Genomic DNA, 27,648 nt, shown 5'->3' on the forward strand with positions numbered 1-27,648 from the left:
CATATGCTTTGGTAATTTCCACTTGCATGACTTCCACCAAATTTGAACAGGAAAGTTGCCTACTGTCTTCAAATCAAGAAAGTTCATCATACCTATCCTAATATCCCTGCATAACTCTTGAGCCCCTTAAGATCAGTGGACCTAGTCTTCAAGGCCTGTGTGTCATTTCTGATGAAGCTGGAGAAAGTATATTTCTCAACTGTCCTTAATTTCACAGAATGTCCATGATTCTGCCTTATATATCTGGGCTGTTCCTCATAAAAGCTGTGGTTTCCTAGCAAATCAATGATGGCTGTAGGCAGTAAATAATGACAGACATTTAGTTCAGGCTTTATATTCTTCAGAAATTGCTAATACAAAGCATCTTATTCTAGTAAATGTTCCAAGTATATAAGGCCAAAATTTTAAATTTGTCCATGATTTTGGGTTCATTCCTTATTATCTTTTGGGCTTTGTCCCGGATTTTTAATCTAAGAGGTTGAGAGCTGGGGTGAAAGAACCGGGGTGACAACTATGTAGTCTATATCAGGCACAGGGACTACATTAGCCCACTGCATCCAATACATAGTATTGCTGGACATCAGCCAGAAGTTTAGACCACAATGGCACTATTCCTTCCTTCCTAATGCAGGTGTATTGGCTGTCATCTGTGTGAAGAACTCTCTATTCATTCAACAATTGAATGAAGGGTTGCCATAAACAAACTCTACAACAGAAGGAGGAAACTGATGTGGAATAAGGTGAAGCCCCAAGACTGGAAAAGCTCCCTTATCAGCCTCAACAAAAAGTTGAGATCCCTCATCAAAACCTGTAAAGCTAGCTATGAAAACAGAATTGCAGCAGATAGTAAAGACAAACACAAGGCCTTCTATAGTTATATAAATAATCTCCACGGCAATACCCAGATTTGCTCTGAGCTACTGCACAATGGTACCTCCTATACCGAGCCAACAGATATTGCCAGTACACTGGCTGACAGATTCAGTGCCAAGGTTACACCCCCCCACCTAAAGGACCAATCACAATACCAGTAGATTGCCAGGCACCCAGTATTACTGTTGCACATGTTAAAACAGCACTGTCCAAGGCCAAGACTAGAGCTTCTATGGGACCTGACAATATCCCTAGCTATGTTCTACATGAACTACAGAGTGAGCTGGCACCTCACCTGTGTGCCCTGTTCAATTACAGCCTCACCTCAGGCTTTGTCCCTACTGAATGGTGCACTGCTACAGTCATCCCTCTCCACAAAGGAGGAGTGACTACAGACCCTGGGAACTATCGCCCCAAGCCTGATATGCAAAGCTTTGGAATGAATCATCATGGACCTAATAAACAAGGATATAGGGACTCTCCAAACTCTGGATCCCACTCAGTTTGGTTTTGTGAAGGGTAGATCATGCCTGCTCAACTTGGTCGACTTCTTTGAGTCAGTCACCAGAGCTGTGGATGAAGGCAAGGTGGTTCATACAGCCTGCCTTGATCTGGCCAAGGCTTTTGATACCATTCCCCACTCAGGAATCATACAAAAACTCACTAAGCTAGGCATCAACCCCTATATCACTAGGTGGGTTGCAAACTGGCTCACAGCTAGAACTCACAGTGTGAAAGTAGCGCACTCCATGTCAGACTGCCAACTACTCACGAGTGGAGTCCCACAGGGTTCAGTCCTGGGTCCTCTCCTGTTTGGTATCTACTTCTCTGAAGCCCAGGCCAACACGAAGGGACTCTGGCTGACAAAGTTCGCAGATGATTGCAAGCTGGGAGCTATTATTAACTCCCCAAGTGATGTTGACATCCTACAGAATGGCCTCACTGAGACCAACTACTGGTGTCAGAACCATGGCCTTAAGCTCAATGCCAAAAAATGTGTCATCGCCCCCTTTCAGAAAAACCCGGTTCCCATGAATTACCACATTGATGGTAGTTCACTGAACACAGAAGGCATTATAAGAGATCTGGGAACACAGGTTGACAGCAACTTCTCTTTTGATCACCACATTACCACTGTGGTCAGAAAGTCCTTCTATGTGGCACATATCGTTACTAAGGGTTTTGCATTCCGGAAGAAAGAGGTTATTGTCTCCCTCTATTCTTCCCTCATTAGGCCAATCATGGAGTACAATGCCCCATTTGGCATGTACCTCACTAGGCAAATGCAACAACTGAAGAGGCCGAAAAAATACCTCACAAAGAGGATCCTAGGCCTTAAACACTTGTCCTATATGGACAGACTCAAAAAATTCCAACTATTTTCTGTCTCATATCACCTACTTAGAGGAGATCTCTGCTTGACTTACAAAGCCATGTCTGACCCAGCTCTGTTAGACATGCTACATCTAAAGAAATCCCAATACCTCCGCACCACATGCTCCAGAGACCTCAACCTCATTACCACAATTAACAGAACATGCTGGAGGGACAGGTTCATAACCCAGAGACTGCCCATGCTATGGAACAGACTTCCCATACATGTCAAGCAGAGCACCTCACTGACCCTCTTCAAGAGAAATGTTGATGAGTGGATGGGAAACAGAAAATTCACCCTGAGGATAACTCCAGTGGCTCTACTCAACAGAGGCACTGGGAACTAAGGTCGGGTGGCACTATGCCAGGGTAATCCTATGGCTAGGCTTGTAAAGGCCCAGTGCTATTAGCCTGTTACATACCTATGAACCTATGAACCTATAATGGTTAAGGTATTTACCTCACAGGCACAAGATACAGGGTATGATCCTTACCTTTGAAGGAAATTGATTAGGCTTAAAATGGCCCTCAAGTGCAACTAGCCTAGTACTTACCTATAATCCTCATTTTGTCATACTCTCCCATATGGATTACCAATACATATTTATAATTATGAGACATATACCAATATTTCATGGACATAAGTAGTTTAAAAAAATAAAAAAGATAGGAAGGTACAGAAGACCCAGGATAAAAAGTGCCGAATCCTGTTAGGCACACTAGTGCCAGGATTGGAAAAAAATGACAGTGTAGAATCCTCAAGACATGGAAACATTGCTGCAGTGAGGAAAGGCCAGGCCCAGGGGGAGGATGCCCCCCCCCCCATTGTAGAAGGAAGTAGTAGCCACAAAAATCACACAAAAAAGTTGGGCCAAAAAAGAGCCATAAAGACAACAGAGTGGACTATTGAGGATAAGTAAGAGATTATGTATTGTTATTATTATGCAAGCCCAGAATTTCCAGACAGAAGATATATAAAAAGATTAAGAGAGAAATTAGAGGAAAGAAAAATGCTTGCACAAAAAAAAACTGTCAAACGTTTCAAATAAAAATTTGTGTTCATTAATACAACAGATTTACGAAAAACATTATATAGACCAAGAAACCTTGGACCATTTGGAAAAAGAAGCAATTGAGGAAGTGGGAAAATATGAAGAACAAACTCTAGAGATTTTTAAAAGATATAAAAAAGAAATATGGACATGGGAAAGAGAGATCTGATATGGTGCAATATTTATGCAAAGGAGAAAGCCAGATTAATCAATACAAAAAGGCATCCCCAAAGATATTTGAAGAGAAATACAGATAATGGCATCCAGATATGGAAAATTTCATAGTAAAGAAAATAAGATCACAAAGAGGAAATGCAGAACAGAAGATTAGTACAGTAGACATAAAAAAAAATAGAAGTAGTTATGGAATACCTGCAAAGTGAAAGATCTAGTGTAGAAAGTCTAACACAGGTTATATCATAGCATGATAAAACAATGAGTCTCCTAAGTAAGGAGCAATAGGAGGAACAGGAGGTATCTGAAGAAGAAATATGGACATGGGAAAAAAAAAGAGTTTTAGTGTTGTTGTTGTTTGTCTTCGGCTTTTCCCGGTTAGGGGTCGCCACAGCAGAACTCCGATCCGCTAATGATTGACAGTCGAATTTAATATGGTGCAATATTTATGCAAAGGAGAAAACAAAACTAATCAATACAAAAAGAGCAGCACCAAAGATATTTGAAGAGAAATACAGGCAAAGTATCCAAATATGGAAACATTTTACAATACAAAAAATAAGAAAACAAAGGAAAAGTAGAAAAGAGGATTAGTAATGAAGAAGTTAAGGAAATAGAATCTGAGGTTATGGATTACCTTTGAAGTGAAGGATTTAGTGTAGAAAATCTAACTTTGATAACATCAAGCAGGACAGAGCAATGGATCCTCAAATTAATGAGAAGGCAGTGGAGTGGGAAGTATCTTATCAGTTGCCATATGAAGATACTTTGGAGCATTCCAAAGGAAACCAGTACAAGGGTTCAACAGGAGTTGCACAGCAAGGTAGGGAACAGGAAACTGGCAACTTTGACATAGCCAATGCTGTGGAGTGACAGGCCAGTGAGTTCCCATATGAAAGACCAAGGGATGACACAGGATGAAACTGAAGAGAATGTGGCACAGGAAGATGCTCTGGAACTTTATATAGAATGCCTGCAGGAAATGGAGAACAAAGAACATGCCCTCAGTTTACAAGAAAATGATCTAAGAGAAGAATTGCTTGATTTAATAGAGATGGACAAACATATTAAGATCAATGAAAGAAATAGACTAGAGAAAGTCAATAAAACTCAAAAAGTTAGAAGTTTGATAAAGCAAATGAACACAGTGTAATTAGGACTGTTCATAGAGATGCATGCAATATAACAGAAGTAATTAGGGTATATTACTATGCAGCTAAATTAATAACAGATAGTCTTACCAAGAAAACACAGGACAATAAGGGAAAGGAAGGGGCAAAATCAAATGCCGTCATGGAAGTATCAAACAGAAAAAACTATAAAGCAGTTAAGACAAGAAGTGTCATTGTTAGAAGAGTATAGAAGAGGGAACAGATCAACAAAAGTTCTCAAAGATAGACATGATAAAATCAACGTGCAGTAGCAGAACAGGTCAGGATTTAATTTCGTGCACTATTGCCAATAATAAACTAAAATATCAGCACAGGCAGAAAAAATTTAGAAGATATGCAGATAAATATAAATGAAAAGTACAAAATAAGCAATTTACTGATGACCCAAAACGTTTTATAGAGAATTGTGAAATAAGGCAAAAAGAATTGAAACACCACCAAGGAAAGAAGAAATAGATACATTTTGGAGAAATATATACGAAGATCCTGTGGAATAGAACAAAGATGCTAAATGGATAGAAGAAGTAAAAAAAAACTACCGTCCCATCAGTCTGACAAGCCTGATCTGCAAGGCTATGGAGCATATTATTATGGAACTTATAAACAAAGACATTGGCAACCTTCAAACACTGGACCCCACCCAGTTTGGGTTCATGAAGAGCCGATCTTGTCTCCTGAACCTGACTGACTTCTTCGAATCAGTCTCCAGAGCCATGGACAAGGGTAAGGTGGTCCACACAGACTATCTAGACCTTGCCAAGGTGTTTGACACCATCCCCCACTCTGGAATCATAGATAAACTTATTAAGCTGTGCATTAATCCCTATGTCACCCAATGGGTTGCTAACTGGCTGATAGAACCCACACTGTAAAAGTAGCCGACTCCAAATCCAGCTCCAGACAAGTGGAGTACCTCAGGGTTCAGTCCTGGGACCGCTCTTGTTTGGCATCTACTTCTCTGAAGTACAGGCCAACACTAAGGGACTCTGGATAACAAAGTTCGCAGATGACTGTAAACTGGGAGCCATTATTGAATCCCCAAATGATGTGGATACTCTACAAAAGGGCCTTACAGAAACAGATGCTTGGTGCCAGAGCCATGGGCTCAAGCTCAATGCCAAGACATGTATAGTTATACCCTTTGGGAAAAAACATGTATCCATGAATTACCATATAGGTGGCAGTACACTAAACACCGAAAGTGTGATAAGAGACTTAAGGACACAGGTGGGCAGTGGTCTCACCTTCGATAACCACATCGCCACAACAGTCAGGAAATCCTTCCATGTGGCACACCTCATCACTAAGGGCTTTTCATCCAGAAAAAAAGGAGGTCATTGTCCCACTGTATTCATCTCTCATTATACCCATTATAGAATACAACGCCCCATTTGGTATGTACCTCTCAAGACATCTGCAACAACTGGAAAGGCCACAGAAATACCTCACTAAAAGAATCACAGGCCTAAATCATATGCCCTACGCTGACTGCCTTAAAAACCTCCAGCTATACTCTGTCGCATATCGTCTACTCAGAGGCAATCTCTGCTTAACATACAAAGTCATGTGAAACCCAGAGCTGTTGGACATACTACACTTAAAGAAATCCCAATCCCTCAGAGCCACACGCTCCAGGGATCTAAACCTTGTCATCACAATAAACAAAACATGCTGGAGGGATAGGTTCCTGACCCAGAGACTCCCCAGACTCTGGAATAGATTGCCCATACATGTCAAGCAGAGTGCCTCTTTGGTCCTCTTCAAAAGGAACCTTGACGATTGGATGGGAGAAAGGAAATTCACCCCGGGGAATCACGTCAGTCACCCTTCTAGACAGGGGACCAGGGAAATAAATAGTGTGGGAAAAAATAGCCAGGGAATTGTTATGGCTAGGCTTGTATAGGCCCTACGGCTGATAGCCTAGTACCAGCCTATGAACCTAAAAGAATAAGAAGTTTAAATGTACAGGATATGAAATGGAATGAAGTAACGACCAGACAGATTGAAACCAAGTTAAGAAAAGCTCCTAAATGGAAAACCCCAGGCCCAGATGTAGTATGTAATTTTTGGCTAAAAGAATTAATATCTATACATGAAGATCTAGCCATGAGTAAGAACTATTTATATGCTCACCCCAAACAGTCACCCACCTGGTTAACAACAGGAAAAACAATACTTCTACTTAAGATTGAGTCTGCAAGCTATCCTAAAAACTATAGACCAATAACTTGCCTTCCGATGATGCATAAACTATTCATTGGAATTGATGCTGACAGAGTTTATAGTCATTTAGAAGAAAACTGAATCATGCATATATAACAAAAGGGTAACAAAAGAAACTCATATGGAGCAAAGCCTCATTTACTATTAAAGTCATAATGGACAGCTGTAAAAAGGGGAAGAATTTAAGTATAGCATGGATAGACTACAAAAAAAGCATTTAACAGTATCCCACATTCATGGATAAAAGTGTGCTGCTACACCCTACACTGATGGATGACATTACAGTCACCATGAAACAGTGGCAAACCACTTTGCAGTTAAGCCATGATTAAAGACAAATGATTCCTCCAGGGATAAACATTCAAAGGGGGGTATTTCAGGGTGACTCTTTAGTCTTGCCCTTAACCCATTAAGCTGTACAGGCTATTTTATAGACTAGAGCAAGGGCTGTAACTTAGCTCCCAGAAAACAACAGTGTAAAGATTTCTCATCTTTTGTGGATGATTTAAAACTGTATTTGTTCATCAGATGAGGAACTAGAAGCACAACTGCAAGTGGTTAAAACTTTTTCAGATGATAAAAGAATGTCATTTTGTCTTGATAAATGTGAAAAAGCAACCTTTAAAGCAGGGAAATTGTAGCACTAAGAAAACATCAGTCTGGGCCAGGAGTGTGATATAAGAACTTGAGCAAGAGGGAAAGTATAAACATTTGGGAATTGATGAAGGATCAACAATAAAGCATGAACAAATGTGAATAAAACTTAGTAAGGGATATTTTAGAAGACTAAAATTGGACTTTATTCATCTGCTATTACTGTATGTGTGTTTCTTCCTACTTTATTACTTTATTTTGCTTTTACTGTTTGTTCTTAAAAGTATTCAGTTGCATTTATTCTGCTGCATTTGTTACTGCTTGTTAGTAGCCTGATTAAATTGTAACTATTATTCTAAGCCTTTTAGTTTAAGCACTTGGGCTTCAGGACAGCTGTTTTACATTAAGAAGGTTTGTGGTCTACACTCTTGTGGCAGGAGAGGTAGCTTACATCCTCCTATTTGGGAATTGCTGGATGAAGGCTTAGTGTCTATTATTGTAAAGTGTCTTAGTTCTGGTTTAAGCACTTGGGCTTCAGTCCAGTTATTTTACATTAAGAAGGTTTGTGGTCTATACTCTTGTGGGAGGAGAGGGTAGATTCTGCCCTTCTGAGCTGGGAATTGCTGGTTAAAGGCTTACTGTGCCTGCTTATCTGAACTGATTCTTTCTGAAATTGGTGCACATTGTTTGCTGTAGCATAGACTAGATTCAGATTTGCTGAATCTAGCTCTGTTTGTATAACTTGAGCACTAATCCAGGCCATCTTTTTTGGAGAGGATACCCCTGCAGTTAGAACTTGTCTGATTGAAGATTGCTGGAATAGGGCTCAGTTCTGAACTTTTTCATTAGTTAATTAGTTAATTTGCTTAAATCAGTTTGCTCTTATCTGCTACTGTTATATTCAACTGTGTACCTGTCCTCCTGTATTAAATCGACCTAAACAGAGTTTAAATATCTTTAGTATAGTCTGGTTACAGGTTTTGCTGTACCCAAAACTGTTTGTGTGATTCCTGTGTTTCCTGCTACTCCATCTTGTGCTATCCAGGGCCTGCCTGCACTTAGTGGGAGTAAGTGAACTGGTTGGAACTGGTCTGGCATTGGGTGTTGAGCTAAGAGCTCAGGGACAAGGGTTGATTGGTTAATTCCAGTGTTTCTATTTTAGTTTTGTTTTTGTGGTATTTAAACCCCACATTTGCATGGGGTTGTGCTTGTTTGCCTGTTGCGCACCACCACTGTGCTGTTTTAACCCTTTGCAAGGTATCTCAATGGCAGTTTTTCCCTTACCAGCACTCCTGTGTAAGTGAGGCCCTCACTTGCAGCCACTGTATTGATTTTATCCAGCCCTACACACACCTATAGGTGCTCTCCTCAGATAGTACCCAGTTTACTACCCCTGACCTCTCTTCCACAGATTCTGACAACCATTGACGGATGATTTCCTATGGTTTCTCCTGCTAGTTTGTTGATATGGGCATCTTGAGACAGTGTAGCAACTGCCTTATGTACATGGACAACCCTCTACTACTACCACCTAGGAACACAATATGTGAGAGATGCAATTACATTAAGAACCTAGAATTCTTGCTGTCTCAGTCACAAGCCAGTGAATCTGGCACTGAGAACGTTGTCTGCACAAGCACTATGAACATCACCCCTCTTACACCAACCACATCTGTACAACACATTCCTACATATGCAGATGTTCTGAACAAAAACATATCTAAACAAAAGAGACATCTGAAGCAAAAACACACCCACAGATCACAACCCACAGAATCAAGCATCACACATAGTACACACTTCTGTGTCTCACAGCCTCTAAGGTCCAGCCACAAACCCAACATACTAGCCATAGGATATTCTTTCCTGAGATACACAGATGTGCCCTTCACCAAGCTAGACAAGGAGAAAGTCATGATAAGTTGCTTGTCATTGGCTACAATCCACCATATCATGCACATACTCAAGTCTCTTAACAACAGGTACTGTTATGACTTTGTCATAGTCCATGTTGGTGTGAATGATTTGATATGTTACCTCTCTGGTCTATATGAAGAGAGAGACATGACTGAGATCACTGAATATGTGTCCCAGGCAGGTACGTCCCTAGCCTTAAGCTGCATCTTACCATCACCCAGAATAATGCCTCAGTACAAACAGAAAATGACTGACTTTAACAATTGGCGTAGTTTCTGGTGTCATTCCAAGGGGATCCAGCACTGAGAGCCTGAAGATGCTGACATTTGTGCATTCACTGAAACCTGATACAAAGCTGTGGAGAGCACTCCCCAGCCTTACAAGGTTACTCATCCTACCATACTTTCAGACCCCAAATGGAGGCTTACAAAGCCAAAGGAGGTGGAGTTTCAATATTTATCAAAGACATACACACCTCCAGGCTGGTCAAACAGTATGACACATGGGAGGCACTCCAACTGCAGTTAACTGTTGACAAAACACCTATTCAAATCATAGCTAGCTACAGACCCCCAACCATGACTCAGGATGCCCACTCCACCTATCTGGACTTACTCAAATCCGTCAAGATTCAACCCTCCACCCTGATCCTGGGTGACTTTAACTACTCACCCATAGAGTGGAACACCTATTTTAGCCCAAGTATGAATTCCCAGATATTCCTCGACGTCATCAATGCCAATGCATTGGATCAGCTGGTCAACACCCCTGCAAGAGGTGAAAATATCCTGGACCTGGTCTTAACCAACATGAGTAGCCACTGTGACACCCCTACAGTGTCGTCCTCCTTGGGAAGATCAGACCATAAAGCAATCATTTCTGAAGTCACCATCTTCCCTGGCCACCCCCCCCCCCCATCAGGGTCAAACAAAAGAAACTTTTCCAAAGCTGACTACAATTTCCTCAGACCAGGTATAAGCAGCTTCACAGCCACCATTCCTTCAGTTGGAACTAGTACTAATGTCCAAGCCTATACCAAAAAACTATATGAGCACCTACATAGCTGTATGGACTCGACAATGCCTGATAGGACCAAATCATCTTCCTCAAGGAAATGTAAACCTGTCTGGTGGACATCAGCAATAAACACACTCTATAATAAAAGGGAAAAAAATGCTGTCCAGGACCAAGAAGGAGAAGGTGCCAAGTTGGAAGCAATCTCTCCTTTGTCTGAACAAGCAAATAAGGTCACCGGTGAAATCCTTTAAGGCTAACTTCGAGTCCAAATTGGCCACATCCACTAGGGACCATCACAAGGCCTTCTTCACATATGTCTGCAATCTCAAATGTAACACCCAAATCTGCTCTGAACTGCATACACAAATGCTGTAGATATAGCCAACCTGCTGGCAGACGGGTTCAGTGAAAACTTCACCCCCTACCCCCCATCCACTGACCTAGGCAATTATAGGCCCATCAGGCTAACTAGCCTGATCTGCAAGGCCATGGAACACATTATCATGGACATTATAAACAAGGACATTGGCAACTTCCAAATGCTTGACCCCACACAGTCTGGTTTTGTCAAAGGGAGATCATGCCTGTTAAACTTTTGTCAACGTCTTCTAAACAGTCACCAAAGCCATGGCCGTGGGGAAGATGATGCACACCACCTACCTTAACCTAGCCAAAGTCTTTGACACTATTCCCCACTTGGGCTTACTAGATAAACTCTCCCAGCTAGGCATCAACCTGTCTGTTACCAGATGGGTAGCTAACTAGCTCACTGATAGAACCCACTCAGTCAAAATAGGGGAAGCCACTTCTAGTAATAGACCTGTGACAAGTGGTGTACCCCAAGGATCGGTCTTGGGGCCTCTACTGTTTGCGATATACTTTTCTGAGGTGCAAGCCAAAACCAGTGGTCTGTGGCTGACCACTTCTGCAAATGACTGCAAGCTGGGCACTGTCTTAAATTCCCCCAGTGATGTGAACATCTTCCAAGAGGGCCTAATCCAAACTAATGACTGGTGCCAGAAGCATGGCCTCAAACCTAATGCCAAGAACTGCATCATTACTCCCTTTGGGGAAAATGGCATCCCCACTAATTATCAAATTAACAACAATATACTGAGCATGCAATCAGTCGTGAGGGACATGGGCACCCAGTTTGTTCGCAACCTGACGTTTGACCACCAATTTGCCTCCATTGTACGGAATGCTTTCTATATGGCCCACCTCATAAATAATGGTATTTCATTCAGGAACAAGAAGGTCATAACATACCTGTATTCCTCCCTTATCAGACCCATTATTGAGTACAATGTCCCCTTTGACATGTACCTTGCCAAGCACATGCAGCAGCTGGAGATACCACAGAGGAAATTCCAGGGTCTCAAACACATATCCTATACAGATAGGCTAAAAGCCCTGTCTCTCTACTCAATCTCATACAGACTGCTCAAAGGTGGTCTGTGTCTGGCATACAAGACCATCTCAGACCCAGCCTTGGTGGAGTTGCTGCATATCCGTAAGTCAAACTCCACTTGTGCAACCCACACACAAGGCCTCAACCTGGTCTGTGACATTAACAGAACTTGTTGATGGGATAGATTTGTGTCCCAAAGACTCCCCCATTTGTGGAACAGACTCCCTCTACATGTCAAGCAGAGAACCTCTCTAGCCCTCTTTAAGAGGAATCTGGATGACTGGATGGGAAACAGAAAATACACCCCCTGGGATCCCACCTGTGTCCCTGGTCGACAGGGAAGACAGGTGCTGACTTTGAGGGAACATGGGAAAAATTCTTGGCTGGGCTTACAAGGGCCTCTGGGCCAATAGCCTAGTATCATCCTATGAACCTATAAACCTAAAATTAATACTGAAAACAGCAGTGATATCTAGGAACAAAGTCCAACTATAAATCAAGTTGTTCTTCCTGTCCTAATATATAGTTTTGGAGAGTGACTGGCACCAAAAGGTGTTGGATGGGTTAGACAGGAAAACCAGAAGGATGCTTCTTGCTTATCAAATGAGTTATAAAAATCAGTGTATACCTAGACTTTATATTCATTGTTCTGAAGGAGGTATGGGCCTCCTCGAAATCGATTACATATATAGATTTGCATTTGTAGGACTGCATACATATCTGCTGACCTCACAAGACCTTAACTTAGTGAAAGCTTTAAAACATGATGACAATAAGTCTAAGATGACTTCCCTGCTTAGTTTATGGCAGAAGGACTGTATACTGAAAGGCATAATAATGTAGCAAGACTGTAGCATTGGGGATTGTATAAATATTATAATACTGAAGTATCTGAAAAACACTGGAAACATGAGCCACAAAGTATTATAGAAAATGATGAAGTTTATATCATAGGGGATCAGCCATTACCAACAGTTCAAAAGACATATGTGAGAAAACCAGATACAGTGGTCCATGAAAAGAAGACAAAAGTAGCATTGATCACTGAAATTGCTACACCCAGTGACTACAGTGTCTTGCGTACAGAGAGACACAAAGTCATAAAATATCAGGATTTGCAGGCAGAAATGAGGACAGTGTGGAAGAAGGATACCCAGACAGTCCCAATACTAGCAGGAGCACTGGGTCTTATAAAAAATAATTTACAATTGTACTTCGATATGTTACTGCAACACGTAACTCCATATGAATAGTAGAAGGAGTCATTACTGGGGACATTGCGGGTGTTGCAAAGAGCACTTCAGGCTAACATCAAACTTTAAAACAATACTAATTTCATGAACTTTAATCATACTTTGACTAAGGAATGGGGTCCATTCCCATCATGGTATTAGAAACCCAAAAGACTTGGAGAAAATAAAAAAATTACCAACATTATCAATCCATCTGATGTCTGGTAAGTAGCCCTGCACTTGAACTTAAATTACAGTTACATAGCCCATTCCAGAAGTATTTCAAAATCCTTCCATGTTTACAAGGAAGTTTACATTTCTACAGACACATCACATCTGCTTTCAACTTCCTTAACCACAATTTAACTTCTTTGTGTTTAACTGGGAAATTAATCCCCTTACATTAACTAAAATGCATTTAAATTTATTGAAAATATTTAAAGCCATGAGACTTTAGTACTTTTGGCAAGACAACCGTTCAACCCTTTAGTCCCTATAAACAGCCAGTAATACTGTTATGAGAGGAATGCTGGCTCAGACACTTAACATTACTTTCTAGTAAGCACTCCAGCACTAAAAACCATAGCTGTGTTATATATGTATCCTCTGAAAACTTCAAGTTGACCCTTTGGCCTTATTAATATTTTACTAGCCTTCCTAGATTTTGATTTATATATATAGCTGTGGTGCATATTGCAGGAGAGGGCATCTTGATTGCAGCTTACCCTACTGTGTTGTAAGTATCCATTTCTTCTGAGGTGTCCAAGTGAAGTAGTTGATCAAACCTGCTGCTGAGACAGGGATTGTCTAAAAAAAGTTTCTTCTCTAATGTTTTCCTCTATCGTCTGGACTGCTTACAGACTGGTTGTCTCTGCGCAGAAAGCTTATTAGAGGGCATGACTGCTGCATACTTCATGGGCCCAGCAGCCTCGCTCAGTTTCTCTGGGTAAGTCCCCAGCTGGTTGTTTCCTACCATATCCTAAAATGGGTGTGCTGTGAAAGTCTCATTCTGGCTTCTATCATCAGCCTTTCTTTCAAAAACAGAGTGACAAGTCTGAAGTAGAAACACAATAACCACTGCTCTGGCATTTTATTTGTATACCAGGAATGTAAGTCACATGTCATTCATAAGACATTAATGTTTTTATTTAAACATCTAGATTTTAATACTAGCAAATACTAACTCCGACTTAAGTGGACTGCCATTTAGTTTACCCCAGAACATTACTCTGACCCTAATACATCCCACACAAAATATATTTTCCAAATGAGGAGTGTATTTTTTTATTAAGACTTTGACATACTGTAGTGCAGGATAGTGTACCTCCTGGAGTATGTCTTGCTTTCACTGTGTGGTCAGTATATTTATATGAGACACAGTGATTATGATGTTATTCTTTTCATTTTATACCACCACAGGTTATGTGCCGTAAGGACAATGTTTAGATCCTAAGGACAATGCTTTGCAGCATTTCATAATGAACGTCAGCTACACAGTCTTTCTGCATGGTGGTATGTGTTGCCGCTGTCTATCAGTAAACCACAAAACCTGGAACTGCTAATGTGCTTCAACAATGTAACTCCTCAGAAACACCAAAAACTTTGCAGAATTATAAAAATATATATTATTACATAGTTTGCTAAATATATATTTATTATAGTAATTCTCTTCATATAGCAAGTAATCTGGTGTTAAGGGTATCAGAGACCTGTGATGCCACACAGACTGGTGTCAGAGGAACAACTGGCATATAGTAGCAGATGTACACATGGCATGTGATGGCAAGCAGGATGGTGTCATAGGTACATAATGGTTGTAATAATGGTAATAGAGATACCATAGATATGTTATGGCAGCCAATAAGGCACTGAAAGCACCGGAGGTATATGATGGGGCACAAGATGATGTCAGAGGAACAGAAGGCACATGATGACACACAGTATGGTGACAATGTCCTTGAGGTATGAAATACACAAGATTATGGTAGTGATGCAGGAGGTGTTCATGTACACTTGATAGCAAACAGGACTGTGAAAGGTGTAAGAGGCATGTGATGGTGGTAAGTGCAGGTTGGACTGTGTGCCATCACACGTTTCCTTTATCACCATGCTGTATGCCATAATAAACCTTATTTACATCTCTCACTAGGCTTTCTGCCATTATATCTCCTGTAACTCTGCCAGCATACTGTATGCCATCACATGTCCTAGCTTTGCCACTGTATTATGTCATCACATCTCCTGCAACTCTACTAGTATACTGTGTGCCATCATGTGTGTTCTGTAACTCTGCCATTGTGCCATGTGCCATCACATCTCTTGTGACTCTGACACCATAGTGTGTGTCATCATCTTCCTCATATAACCCTACTGCATCTAATCTACCATTGTCTTGTTGTGTATCACATTCCTTTATGCTGTTCCTTAGCCATTTACTGATTTAAGCACATGTGACATGCTGCACGCAGCAGGTGACTCTGCATGTGCAGTATGTATATAATCACAGAGATTTGGACTGAGACAAGGTTTTCATTTTTTTTTCCATCAGGTATCTATTGCTGTGGTCCAGCTCCTGTGAAAGCAATCAAGGAAGGCAAGATTGATATACTTTATGACTCAGATTTTATCTGTTCTGAGGTAAGAGATCTTGCAAAGAACATTGTCAAATATTTGCTTACAAAAGACACCCCTTCAATAAGGAGAGCAGGCTTTAATCTGTAGAACCCCTTTACACCCACTTTTTCTGATGTGTAACAGGAAAACATCCCCCATTCATGTCACATAGTTTTATGCTTACTATTTAGTGATAAAAGGATATTCCAGAATGGACATTTCTTAAAAATATATACTTACTGATAAAAAGGATTCCCCTAAACACAAAATATCTCTAAACAAAAGTCCAGTTAACTAAGCTGGAGTCTGTGTTCTCTTTATACATATAAGACAGTTTTATTCTTTATTTAGTATCAATTTAAAAAGCCCACATTTTACTCCCATTTTAATCTTATTCTATAAGTAAAATAGATATTAACAACAGATCCGCAATATAATTGTTTAACAGTTACTTGTTACACTTTAAATAACTGAATATGTAAATATTTCTGTGTTTGCAGAGACATGTGCAGTTTTAAACTGTCTCTTAAAAATATATGCCATATTATTAATGCCTTAGTGATCCTCACACAAAAATAATGCTGTTGTTTACCCTAATATGGCATGTTAAGTGCTAAAGTATGTGACTAGAAAAATGCTGTTCTTTTGTTTTGTGTGTCAGTTTGTAGATTACAATGGCAATCATTGAAGACAGGGACAACATTGCTTTGTAGTCACTGTACTGTGCAGTGTGATCACATGACTCCTGTTATCCAACCGTAGATGAGTAACATTTGTACACAAATGCTGCATAAAATAAACAATCTACATTTTAAAGTATTAGCTGATAACTAGAAGTCAGGTATGTGTTTCACATTAAGAAAATTCATCAGTGTGGAAATACTAGTTGTAATGACAATTAATTTTAATGACTAGTTTTAATGAAAATTAGTTTTAATGTTTTTTAGAGAACATAGGACTGTGCTTGTAAAGCTTCCGGTCAAGTATATCTACTATCACAGCACATGCGTATTCATCTGTGATTGCCTCATTATATTACCTCATTATTTCTTATGATAACAGATTGTAAATTTATTTTGGTAAGATCTTTGGACAGAGTCCTCTCTAATGTCCTTAAAGTAAATTTATTTTTTACTACCTGTTGAGAAATGTAGTTTGAAGTCACTAGCATGAGGCTCTTGGGACATTTGCTTATGTACAAGCAAAAGAATAGTCATACTGATGTGATTTCATAAAGCAAAACACATATCTATGTGTCTACTACTCATTTGTCTGATTCATAGGATCACAGACAATACAAGACAACTGAGTCTTCTGATCGTTTATACTAATAATTTGTCTGACTCATAGGATCATAGGAAGTCATTTACCTTGGGTTCCCATCTTTTAAAATATCCAAAGTGGGACTTTTTTTTGTAGAAATGTGATATTTTGCATGATAAAACATATCCACAGCCAGCACAAAGGACAGAACTTCACTTTTTTACAAAAAATAAAATCATTTTGTAGTATTTGAGTTGCTTATGTTGTTTCATATAACATTTATGTCTTTCAGATACAAAATAATTGTTTTATGCAGCTATTACAGAAAACTTAGGAAACTTTTTTTTTATCTCAGGATATTTGCCATTTTTTAGTTTTTTTCACAGGACACAGCTGTCCAAATAGTGACTGTCCTGCACAAATAGGGAGAGATGGTAACCCTATATACACATTGATATTACTCACTCTTTAACCGTACCTCCTTTTTCAAGGACAGCTAGGCCAGTCAAGCCAAAATTGAATTTGTGAATACCCATCCAATCATCCAGTTCCCATTTAAAGGAAGACATTGTACCACACTGCTTAATTTGCAGCAGGAGTCTGTTCCAGAGGTGGGGAAGTTCTCTTACACTGTCTTAACAAGTTCAGTACACAGCTATGTTAGTATGTTATTACTCAGTAATTTGTTTTAGAAAAGAGTTTAATTTCTCTGGATTATGCCTTCTGTGAGTTCAGCCCTGTCTTCTTCTTCCGGTTTGTTTAAATTCCACTCACAATTAAGACCAAAGAGCCAATGTGCTCTAGAAAGCAGATTGGCCAAAGCTACCTTGGATCCAACCCAGTTTGGCTTTGTCAAAGGCAGATCATGCCTTTTAAACTTGGTTGACTTCTTCGAAACAGTCACCAAAGCCATTGACGAGGGAAAGGCAGTCCATACAGCCTACCTCGATCTGGCTAAGGCCTTCGATACAATACCCCACTCGGGTATCATTGAAAAACTCATCAGCTTAAATGTTAACCCATACATCACAAGATGGGTTGCAAACTGGCTGAGTGACAGAACCCACAGGGTCAGAGTTGCTGGCGCCATGTCAGACTCAAAACCTGTCACAAGTGGTGTCCCACAGGGCTCAGTCCTGGGCCCACTCTTGTTTGGCATCTACTTTTCCAAGTACAAGCAAACACAGGAGGGTTATGGCTGACAAAGTTTGCAGATGACTGCAAACTGGGCCATAGTAGAAAACACATCTGACACAGATGTCCCTCAGCAGGGGCTCCCAGAAACGGGTAACCGGTGCCAGAACCCCGGCCTGAAGTTAAATGCCAAAAATGCATAGTCATACCCTTTGGGAAAACAAGGTTACCCTAGCTACCAAATAGGTGGCAATCCACTGAGCACAGAAGAAGTTATCAGGGACCTGGGGACCCAGGTTGATAGTAGTCTGTCATTCGACACCCATGTAGCTAAAGTAGTTAGGAAGACTTTCTACATTGCCCACCTTATCATGAAGGGATTCTCATCTAGATCAAGGGAGGTCATAGTCTCCCTTTACTCATCACTCATCAGACCAATGATTGAGTACAATGCCCCATTTGGGATGTATCTGACCCGACACCTGCAGCAGCTGGAGAGGCCACAAAAGTTCCTCACCAAAAGGATAAAGGGTCTCAAAATCTGTCCTATGCTGCCCGACTGAAAGAACTCCAGCTCTATTCAGTCGCCATCGCTGAACACTGCTCAGAGGTGACCTTTGCCTAACATACAAGGCCATGTCAAACCCAGATTTGATGAATATGCTTCACCTCAAAAATCTAGATCCATCAGAGCCACAAGGCGGAGACTTAAACCTCTTAATAGGACGTGCTGGAGGGATAGATTCATTACCCAAAGACTATGCTGTGGAACAAAATCCCGGTACATGTGAGGCAGAGCACCTCGCTGGCCTTGTTCAAGAGAAATCTTGACCAATGGATGGGAGATCGCAGATATACCCCAGGGATTACCTCAGTGTCACTGCTCGACAGAGGCACAGCAAAATAATGGGTATAGTTCCCCATACTAAAGGGGTGGCGTAAGCCACAAAACGATGGGCTAGGCTTGTAAATGCCCTCGGGCAGATAGCCTAGTATAAACCTATGAACCTAAACCTATGAACCTATGTAACAGCCAGTAATAACCTAGCACTGGCATGTAATATCCTAGGTCTGGACTGTGACAGCCTGAGAGTGATCACTGATAGCCTATGGCTAGCCAGTAATCACTACTGATGGATACTGATAACCAGAGAGTACCATTTTGATGTCTCCAGCTCTGTTTCCGTATATCAGCTAACTTCTTATACTAACCTGCCTTCAGTGAGGAATTTTTAGTTCTGCAGATATTCTTCAGATATATTTGATAAAGAAACTTAACCAAATGGGAATACACTCCCCTATGTAATTGGATACTGGACTCCCTCACAGACAGTATGCATTGGCAGTAACACCTCCAAGAGCATCACTATGAACATGGGGCTTTCTCCGAGCTGCATTCTGAGCCCTCTGTTCACATTGTTAACTCAAGACTACACCACCAAGTTTAACTCGAACTACATCATAAAATTTGCAGATTATATGATTGTAATTGGGCTCATTAGCAACAATAATGAATCAGCCTACAGGGAGGAAGTTAGTCAACACATGATCTTGTGCAACAACACCCTCACACTAAACGTGAACAAGACCAAAAAGATCATTGTTGATTTCAGAAGAAGGCATAAAACACACTCTACACTAACAATCCATAATGAAATAGTGGAGAGAGTAGACAGCACAAAATTTCTAGGGGTACATATCACAGATGACCTAACATGAAGCACTAATACTACTGCCATTGTAAAGAAAGCACTGCAATGCCTTCATTTCTTGTGAAAGATGAGTAAGGTATAATCCCTTCTCCAAGGCTCACTACCATCTACAAAGGCACCATAGAGAGTATACTAACCAAGAGTATTGCAACTTGGTACAGTAACTGTGACACCTCAGATGAAAAGGCCCTCCAGAAAGTGTTTATGGTAGCAGAAAAAAATCATTGGGGCCATGCTCCCAGCCATCCCAGAAATATACCTGTCACGGTGTCTCAGCAGGGCCAACAAGATAACCAGAGACACTACCCACCCTGCCCATGGACTGTTCACCTATTTATCTTCTGGTAAACGCTACCACAATATGAGATGCAAAACAGCCAGATTCAATAAGAGTTTCTTCCCACAGGCCATTAGACTACTAAACTCACATTAACTCTGCACCATGTTGAACTCTGAACTCTGAAAAAGGCTGCTGAAAATTCCAACAATAATACCGTATATTTTTGTGCGGTAATATTTCTGTGCAATAACACCACAGCCTATAATTGTAAAGTACCTTGCTAAGGAAACAGCTCCTATACTTTACAAAAAAAAAAAAAAAAAAGCCCCAAACCAGGCATGTCCAAGGGTCAGCTTCCGGTGATTTCTCCTGTCCACCTGGTGAATCTGGGCATACTGGGGCAATGCAGCAATTGCCTCATGTACACAGACAACCCTCTCCTCCTAACACCCAACACTACAACCTGTGAGGGATGCACTTATATAGCCAAAATGGAAGCAAAGCTCTCTCCACCCAAGATTGTGCTAAACAGTCAAGAGGAGAAGGTTAACACCCACACTACACCTCAAGCAACACATAGCCCTTCTAAACTCGCACCACCAACACCCACATATAGCAACACTAAATCCACATATGCAGAGGCCCTTAACTGTAACCTGCTCAAGCAACAAAGACCTCTGAAGCTGAAACGCAAACAAACACCAATCACAACCAATGTATCACATAGTTCACAACACCAGTGTGCCACCCAGCAACAGCCCCTAAGGCAAGACAATGTACCTAACACTTTAGTCATAGGTGACTCTATAGTCCGGCACACTGATGTCCCTCTCACCAGGTTGAATAAGGAGAAAATTACAGTCAGCTGCCTGTCGGGTGCCAGGATCCACCACATAACGCATGCACTCAAGTCACTCCACAACAAGTACAAATATGACTCTGTCATTGTCCATGTTGGAGTGAATGACTTGAGACGTACCTCCCTGGACTACATGAAAAGAGACATGGAAGAGCTCTCGGATCATGTGGCCCAGGCAGGTATGACCCTAGCCCTCAGTAGCATCCTGCCTTCGCCCAGAATGATACCACAATATAAGGATAAAATGATTGACTTCAACAATTGGCTAAGCTTATGGTGTCATTCAAAGGGATCCAGTATCTGTCTGCCTGGGATGACATGATTGACAGACCACGATGCTTTCCCAGAGATGGTCTGCACCTGTCCGCCCTGGGATTCAGGTTACTGGCTAAGGCTCTTGCCACCTCTATAGTGCCTTTTTAGGCAAACTTCAAAGGACAAAACCACCACCGTAACAGGTACAAGCATGCAAAATCTGAAGGTAATGCTACTCAATGCTAGAAGTCTAAACCTCAAAATGCACTCTCGAGGCACTCCTAAAAATGGAGAACATCGATATCTGTGCAGTAACTGAGACCTGGTTCAAGGCTCCAGAGAGCACCCCTGCAATACCAGGCTACAACTCTTACCACACTTTTGGCCACCAAACCAGGACCGAAACACTAAAGGTGGAGGAGTGTCAATATTCACCAAGGATATTCACACCACCAGGCTAGTTGGCCAACACAATGTGTCTGAAATTCTCCAAGTGCAACTAACACTAGGTAAGACTGCAATCCAAATTGTAGCTTGCTACAGATCCCCCACCATACCCCAAGATTCTCACTACACCTTTCTAAACATACTGGAAAATATTAAGATAGAACCAAACACCCTAATACTGGGTGATTTTAACTACCCTGCCATTAACTGGGAAAACTACTCATGTCCCAACACCTTTGCGCAACGGTTCTTGGAATTCATAAATTCCAGTGCCCTGGATCAACTAAACCATAGTCCCACCAGGGGTAGACCTGGTCATTACCAACATGGGAAATCAATGCTCCATACCTATGGTCACCCCCTCATTAGTCAGGTCTGACCATAAGCTAATCACCCTTAACATCCACATCCCACCCCCACCCCCCAGTAAAGAAACCACCATAAAAAACTTCTCCAAAGCCAACTTCATGCTACTCAAGTCAGAAGTGACAAACTTCATGACACCCATGCAGACGGGAACTGAAAGTTCAACTGCTGAATCCTACACTAAGGCACTGTACGAGCACATCCACTAATGCATGAATTGTGCCATCCCAAATAGAACCAAAATGCTCTCATCCAAAAAAGGAAGCCAATCTGGTGGTCCCCTGCCATAAACAAACTTTACAACAAAAGGAAGAAACTTTTGCAGAAAAGAGGAAAATCCCAGGATGCAAAAAACTCCCTTACTAGCCTCAGTAAGAAACTGAGATGCCTCATAAAATCCTCCAAAGCTAGTTACGAAAATAAAATTGCCAAAGATTCCAAAGACAACCACAAAGCATTCTATAACTATGTCAAGAATCTAAATGGCAATGCTCAGATCTGCTCTGAGCTAAAACAGAATGGCATTAAATATACTGATCTGAAGGATATTGCCAATATCCTGGCAGATCGATTCAGTGCCAACTTCACCCCCTCTCACCCCTAAATGGCCCATCTCAATACCGAAGATTGCCAAATTCCAGTAATAATGGCCACACAGGTACAAAACGCACTCTCTAAAGCCAAGAATACAGCATCCATGGGACCAGATGACATCCCGGGCTGTGTACTACATGAACTGCAATATGAACTGGCACCTCACCTAAGTGTCATGTTTAATCATAGCCTCACCTCAGGTTTCGTGCCCACTGAGTGGCGCAGAGCTACAGTTATCCCAATCCACAAGGGGGGAATCCACCTTGGATCCTGGAAACTACCGTCCCATCAGTCTGACAAGCCTTATCTGCAAGGCCATGGAGCGTATTATCATGGAACTTATAAACAAAGACATTGGCAACCTTCAAACACTGGACCCCACCCAGTTTGGGTTTGTGAAGGGCCGATCTTGTCTCCTGAACCTGATTGACTTCTTTGAATCAGTCTCCAGAGCCATGGACAAGGGTAAGGTGGTCCACACAGCCTATCTAGACCTTGCCAAAGCCTTTGACACCATCCCCCACTCTGGAATCATAGATAAACTTACTAAGTTAGGCATTAATCCCTATGTCACCCAATGGATTGCTAAATGGCTTACCGATAGAACCCACACTGTAAAAGTAGCCGACTCCAAATCCAGCTCCAGACAAGTGACAAGTGGAGTACCTCAGGGTTCAGTCCTGGGGCCACTCTTGTTTGGCATCTACTTCTCTGAAGTACAGGTCAACACTAAAGGACTCTGGCTAACAAAGTTTGCAGATGACTGCAAACTGGGAGCCATTATTGAATCCCCAAATGATGTGGATGCTCTACAAAAGGGCCTTACAGAAACAGATGTTTGGTGCCAGAGCCATGGGCTCAAGCTCAATGCCAAGAAATGTATTGTTATCCCCTTTGGGAAAAAACATGTATCCATGAATTACCATATAGGTGGCAGTACACTAAACACAGAATGTGTGATAAGAGACTTAGGGACACAGGTGGACAGTGGTCTCACCTTCGATAACCACATCGCCACAACAGTCAGGAAATCCTTCTATGTGGCACACCTCATCACGAAGGGCTTTTCATCCAGAAAAAAGGAGGTCATTGTCCCACTGTACTCATCCCTCATTAGACCCATTATAGAATACAACGCCCCATTTGGTATGTACCTCTCAAGACATCTGCAACAACTAGAAAGGCCTCAGAAATACCTCACTAAAAGAATCACAGGCCTAAAGCAGATGCCCCACGCTGACCGCCTTAAAAACTCCAGCTATACTCTGTCGCATATCGTCTACTCAGAGGCGATCTCTGCTTAACATACAAGGCCATGTCAAACCCAGAGCTGTTGGACATGCTACACTTAAAGAAATACCAATCCCTCAGAGCTACACGCCCAGGATCTAAACCTTGTCATCACAATAAACAAAACATGCTGGAGGGATAGGTTCCTGACCCGGAGACTCCCCAGACTCTGGAATAGATTGCCCATACATGTCAAGCAGAGTGCCTCTTTGGACCTCTTCAAGAGGAACCTTGACGATTGGATGGGAGAAAGGAAATTCACCCCAGGGATCACGTCAGTCACCCTGCTAGACAGGGGTCCAGGAAAGTAAATAATGTGGGAAGAAATAGCCAGGGAATTGTTATGGCTAGGCTTGTATAGGCCCTAGGGCTGATAGCCTAGTACCAACCCATGAACCTATGAACCTATAAGATTCTTAAATTCATATTTTTGTGCACTAATCAAAGCTGTAAAGCAACTGTGCGGTAATAACTACAGTGAAAAAAAGACTCCTGTATATGTAATCAATATGTATAGCAGTTTTTGTTTAAGAAAATGTGTCTCATGTCAATAGTAGCTGTTGTACTGTAGATTGTCTATATGTGAGAATGCCTCCACCTTGAGACGGAGTAAAGAAATTTCGTTCAGTGATGCACAAGATATATATAGTCTGAATGACAATAAAGTTGACTTTAACTTTTGACTTCAGTATTCAATTCCTAAATACTTAAAGGACTAAGTCAATCATAACTGATTGAACAGAAAATTCTCCGATATACATTCTCACTCCATTAAATTAATAAGCTCTGCAGGAAGGCAAGCCCCCTGCACCTCCCAAGTGAGGGGCTTTGTTCCCACATTCTATTACTATTCCCAAACATACATATATTTTATTTATTTTATTTATTATTTATTTACCGGGAAAGTCCGACTTGGAATGAAGTCAGTTTTCAGCAGAGGCCCAGGGAGAAATGCTCCAGACGCATGTCTTTGTTAAGTTGGAAGAAGCCGGAGCACCCGGAGAAAACCCACATGAATGCAGGGAGAACATGCAGACTCCACACAGAAGGCACCCCAGCTGAGAATTGAACCAAAGAGCCTCTTACCGTGAGGTGACAATGCTACCACTGCACCATCATATATATTATACATTAACTCCATGATCACACAACAGTGGGGAAACCAGAGGCACCCATTATGGGGGAAAACATCTGCAGCATAAGTACCAAATAAGCTCATCTAGTAGCACATCAACAAAATGCAGGGAAACCAGAATCTTTTTCACTGTGGTATAACAGATGTTCATCTTGAATTACTGAGGTTTTATTTCTAATAAATTTACTTTAAAGAAATTATTTGAAAAGCTAGGAAAAATTAGCAGATGCTCGAATGGCTGATCACATAAAAAGCTCCTTATTTTCTTGCTTTGTAGCTGTGGTGCTAATAATTATTATACAATGTTTCCCTATTAATATTCAAAAACGTGCATGCTGATTGGCCCAGCTCAACAAGCGTGCCCTTTGTAAATCCCACAATATACCAACGGAAAAAGGTCCGGTCACCCGGACTTTTCTTTTTTCTGTTGGTATAAATTGCCCCAAAACCTTTTTTTTTTTGTTTACAATTAAAAAAAAAGAAAGACAGAAAACGGAGCAAAGGAGACTTTATTTTCTCCGTTGCTTCGATTTCAAAGCCTTGATGTACTGGGTATGTGTGGGAACACAAGTCCCATATGCATGCCCAGTACATCAGAATGAAGAAGCAGTATACCACAACCGGCGGAAGAACAGTAATCCTCCGTTATACAAAGACATTATATAAGAAAAGTATTTTTTTTCTTAAATAATGTCATTGTATAATAGCAATAACCGACTCCATGATTAAACCACACCAACCATGGGTAAATCTTCAATATACCACACCACGTCGTCGGTTATTGCTATATTAAACAAGTGATGTAGGAGGCAAAGACCCTAATTGGCAATGGAGTAAAAGAAGTGCATGAGACATTTCATGTCTACAGACTATTACATCTGCCAAATGTACATCATAAATCTTATATATAACTGCAAGAAATCTGTTAACTGGAAATTGATAACTAATGACAGTTCTGGTGTGAGATTCCTTTGGTTTTCTTAGACTTGTGAGTTTTTTCTCAATTGCCTTACATGAACCCTAGTGACGCTGAAAAAGGAAGAACCATTTAGTGCCTTTTGTTGTATCAAGCAATAATTTCATATCAAATGGAATGTGTTACCAAAGCTGTGGCTGAGAGATCTATCTCTGCCACACTAGTCAGGTGCAATATCTGGAAAGGGTAATGGCAGAATAAATGGTTTCTAAAGCTGTATGTGCTACCATGTATGAATATTACTTGTACTATAATAATTCTATGTACTCCTCATACTGTGGTAATTCTTCCTAATCCCCACACTATGATACTTCTCCATACTCCTCATACTATGTTAATTCTGCCCAGTTCCCACACTATGGTACTTCTCTGTACTCCTCATACTATAGTAATTCTAAGTACTGCTCATACTATGATAATTTTGCCTATCCCCACACTATGGTACTTCTGTGTACCCCTCAAACTATAGTAATTCTGCCTACTCCCCATACTATGGAACTTCTCTGTACTCCTCATACTATGATAATTCTGCCCAGTTCCCACAGTATGGTACTTCTCTGTACTCCTCATACTATAGTAATTCTAGATGCTCCTCATACTATAGTAATTCTAGGTACTCCTCATACAATGGTAATTCTGTCTACTCCCCACACTATGGCACTTATCTGTACTCCTCATACCATAGTAATTCTATATACTGCTCATACCGTGGTAATTCTGCCTACTCCCCACACTATAGTACTTCTGTGTACTCCTAATACTATGGTAATTCTGTCTACTCCACCCACTATGACACCTCTCTGTACTACTCACACTATAATAATTCTATGTACTGCTCATACTATGGTAATTCTGCCTATCACCACACTATTGTGCCTCTCTGTACTCCTTAAACTACAGTAATTCTGCCTACTCCCCATACCATGGTACTTCTGTGTACTCCTCATACTACAGTAATTCTATGTACTGCTCATACTATGGTAATTCTGCCTACTCCCTATACTATAGTACTTCTGTGTACTCCTAATACTATGGTAATTCTGTCTACTCCACCCACCATGACACCTCTCTGTAGTACTCGTACTATAATAATTCTATGTAATTCTGCCTACTCCCCACACTATGGTACTTCTATGTACTCCACATAGTATGGCAATTCTGGCTAGGCCTCATGCAATGGCAATTCTATGTGTTCCTCATGTTATGATTATTCTATGCACTCATCATACTATGATAATTCTGCTTACTCCTCACAATATGATATTTTTGTGTAATCCTCTTACTACCTAACTTTGTGTACTCCTCATAATATGGTAATATGTGCTCCTCATAGTATAGTAATTTTATGCATTCCTCATACAATGGTAATTTCATCTACTTATCATACTATGATAATTCTATCTATTCCTCATACTGCGGTAATTCTGTGTAGTATTCATTTTATGATAATTTTGCAAATTCCTTATACTATGACAGTTCATTGTCATACTATGATAATTCTATGTACTAGTCATACTGTGGTAATTCTATATACTACACATAATATGGAAATTTAATGCTTCTCAGATAGTAGCTATTCTAAGGCTCCTCATACTGTGGTACTTTTATGCATGCTTCATACTATGGTACTTCTGTGTACACCTCATACTATGGTACTTCTATTTGTGCCTCATACTATGGTACTT

The 27,648-nt window shown here is 40.9% G+C and overlaps 1 protein-coding gene across 1 annotated transcript in view; it reads left to right on the forward strand.

Annotated features, from left to right (window-relative positions):
- Positions 1-27,648, forward strand: part of LOC122790852 (protein-glutamine gamma-glutamyltransferase K-like) — a 346,859-nt gene that overhangs the window by 261,992 nt on the left and 57,219 nt on the right. The window contains exon 9 of the mRNA XM_044058497.1: positions 15,588-15,676. Coding sequence (XP_043914432.1) covers positions 15,588-15,676 — 89 coding nt within the window. The remainder of the gene's footprint in view (positions 1-15,587; positions 15,677-27,648) is intronic.

The sequence above is a fragment of the Protopterus annectens genome, chromosome 16.part0, assembly GCF_019279795.1.
Source record: "Protopterus annectens isolate FY-2018-M chromosome 16.part0, PAN1.0, whole genome shotgun sequence".
In the NCBI taxonomy this organism is placed as follows: Eukaryota; Metazoa; Chordata; order Ceratodontiformes; family Protopteridae; genus Protopterus; species Protopterus annectens.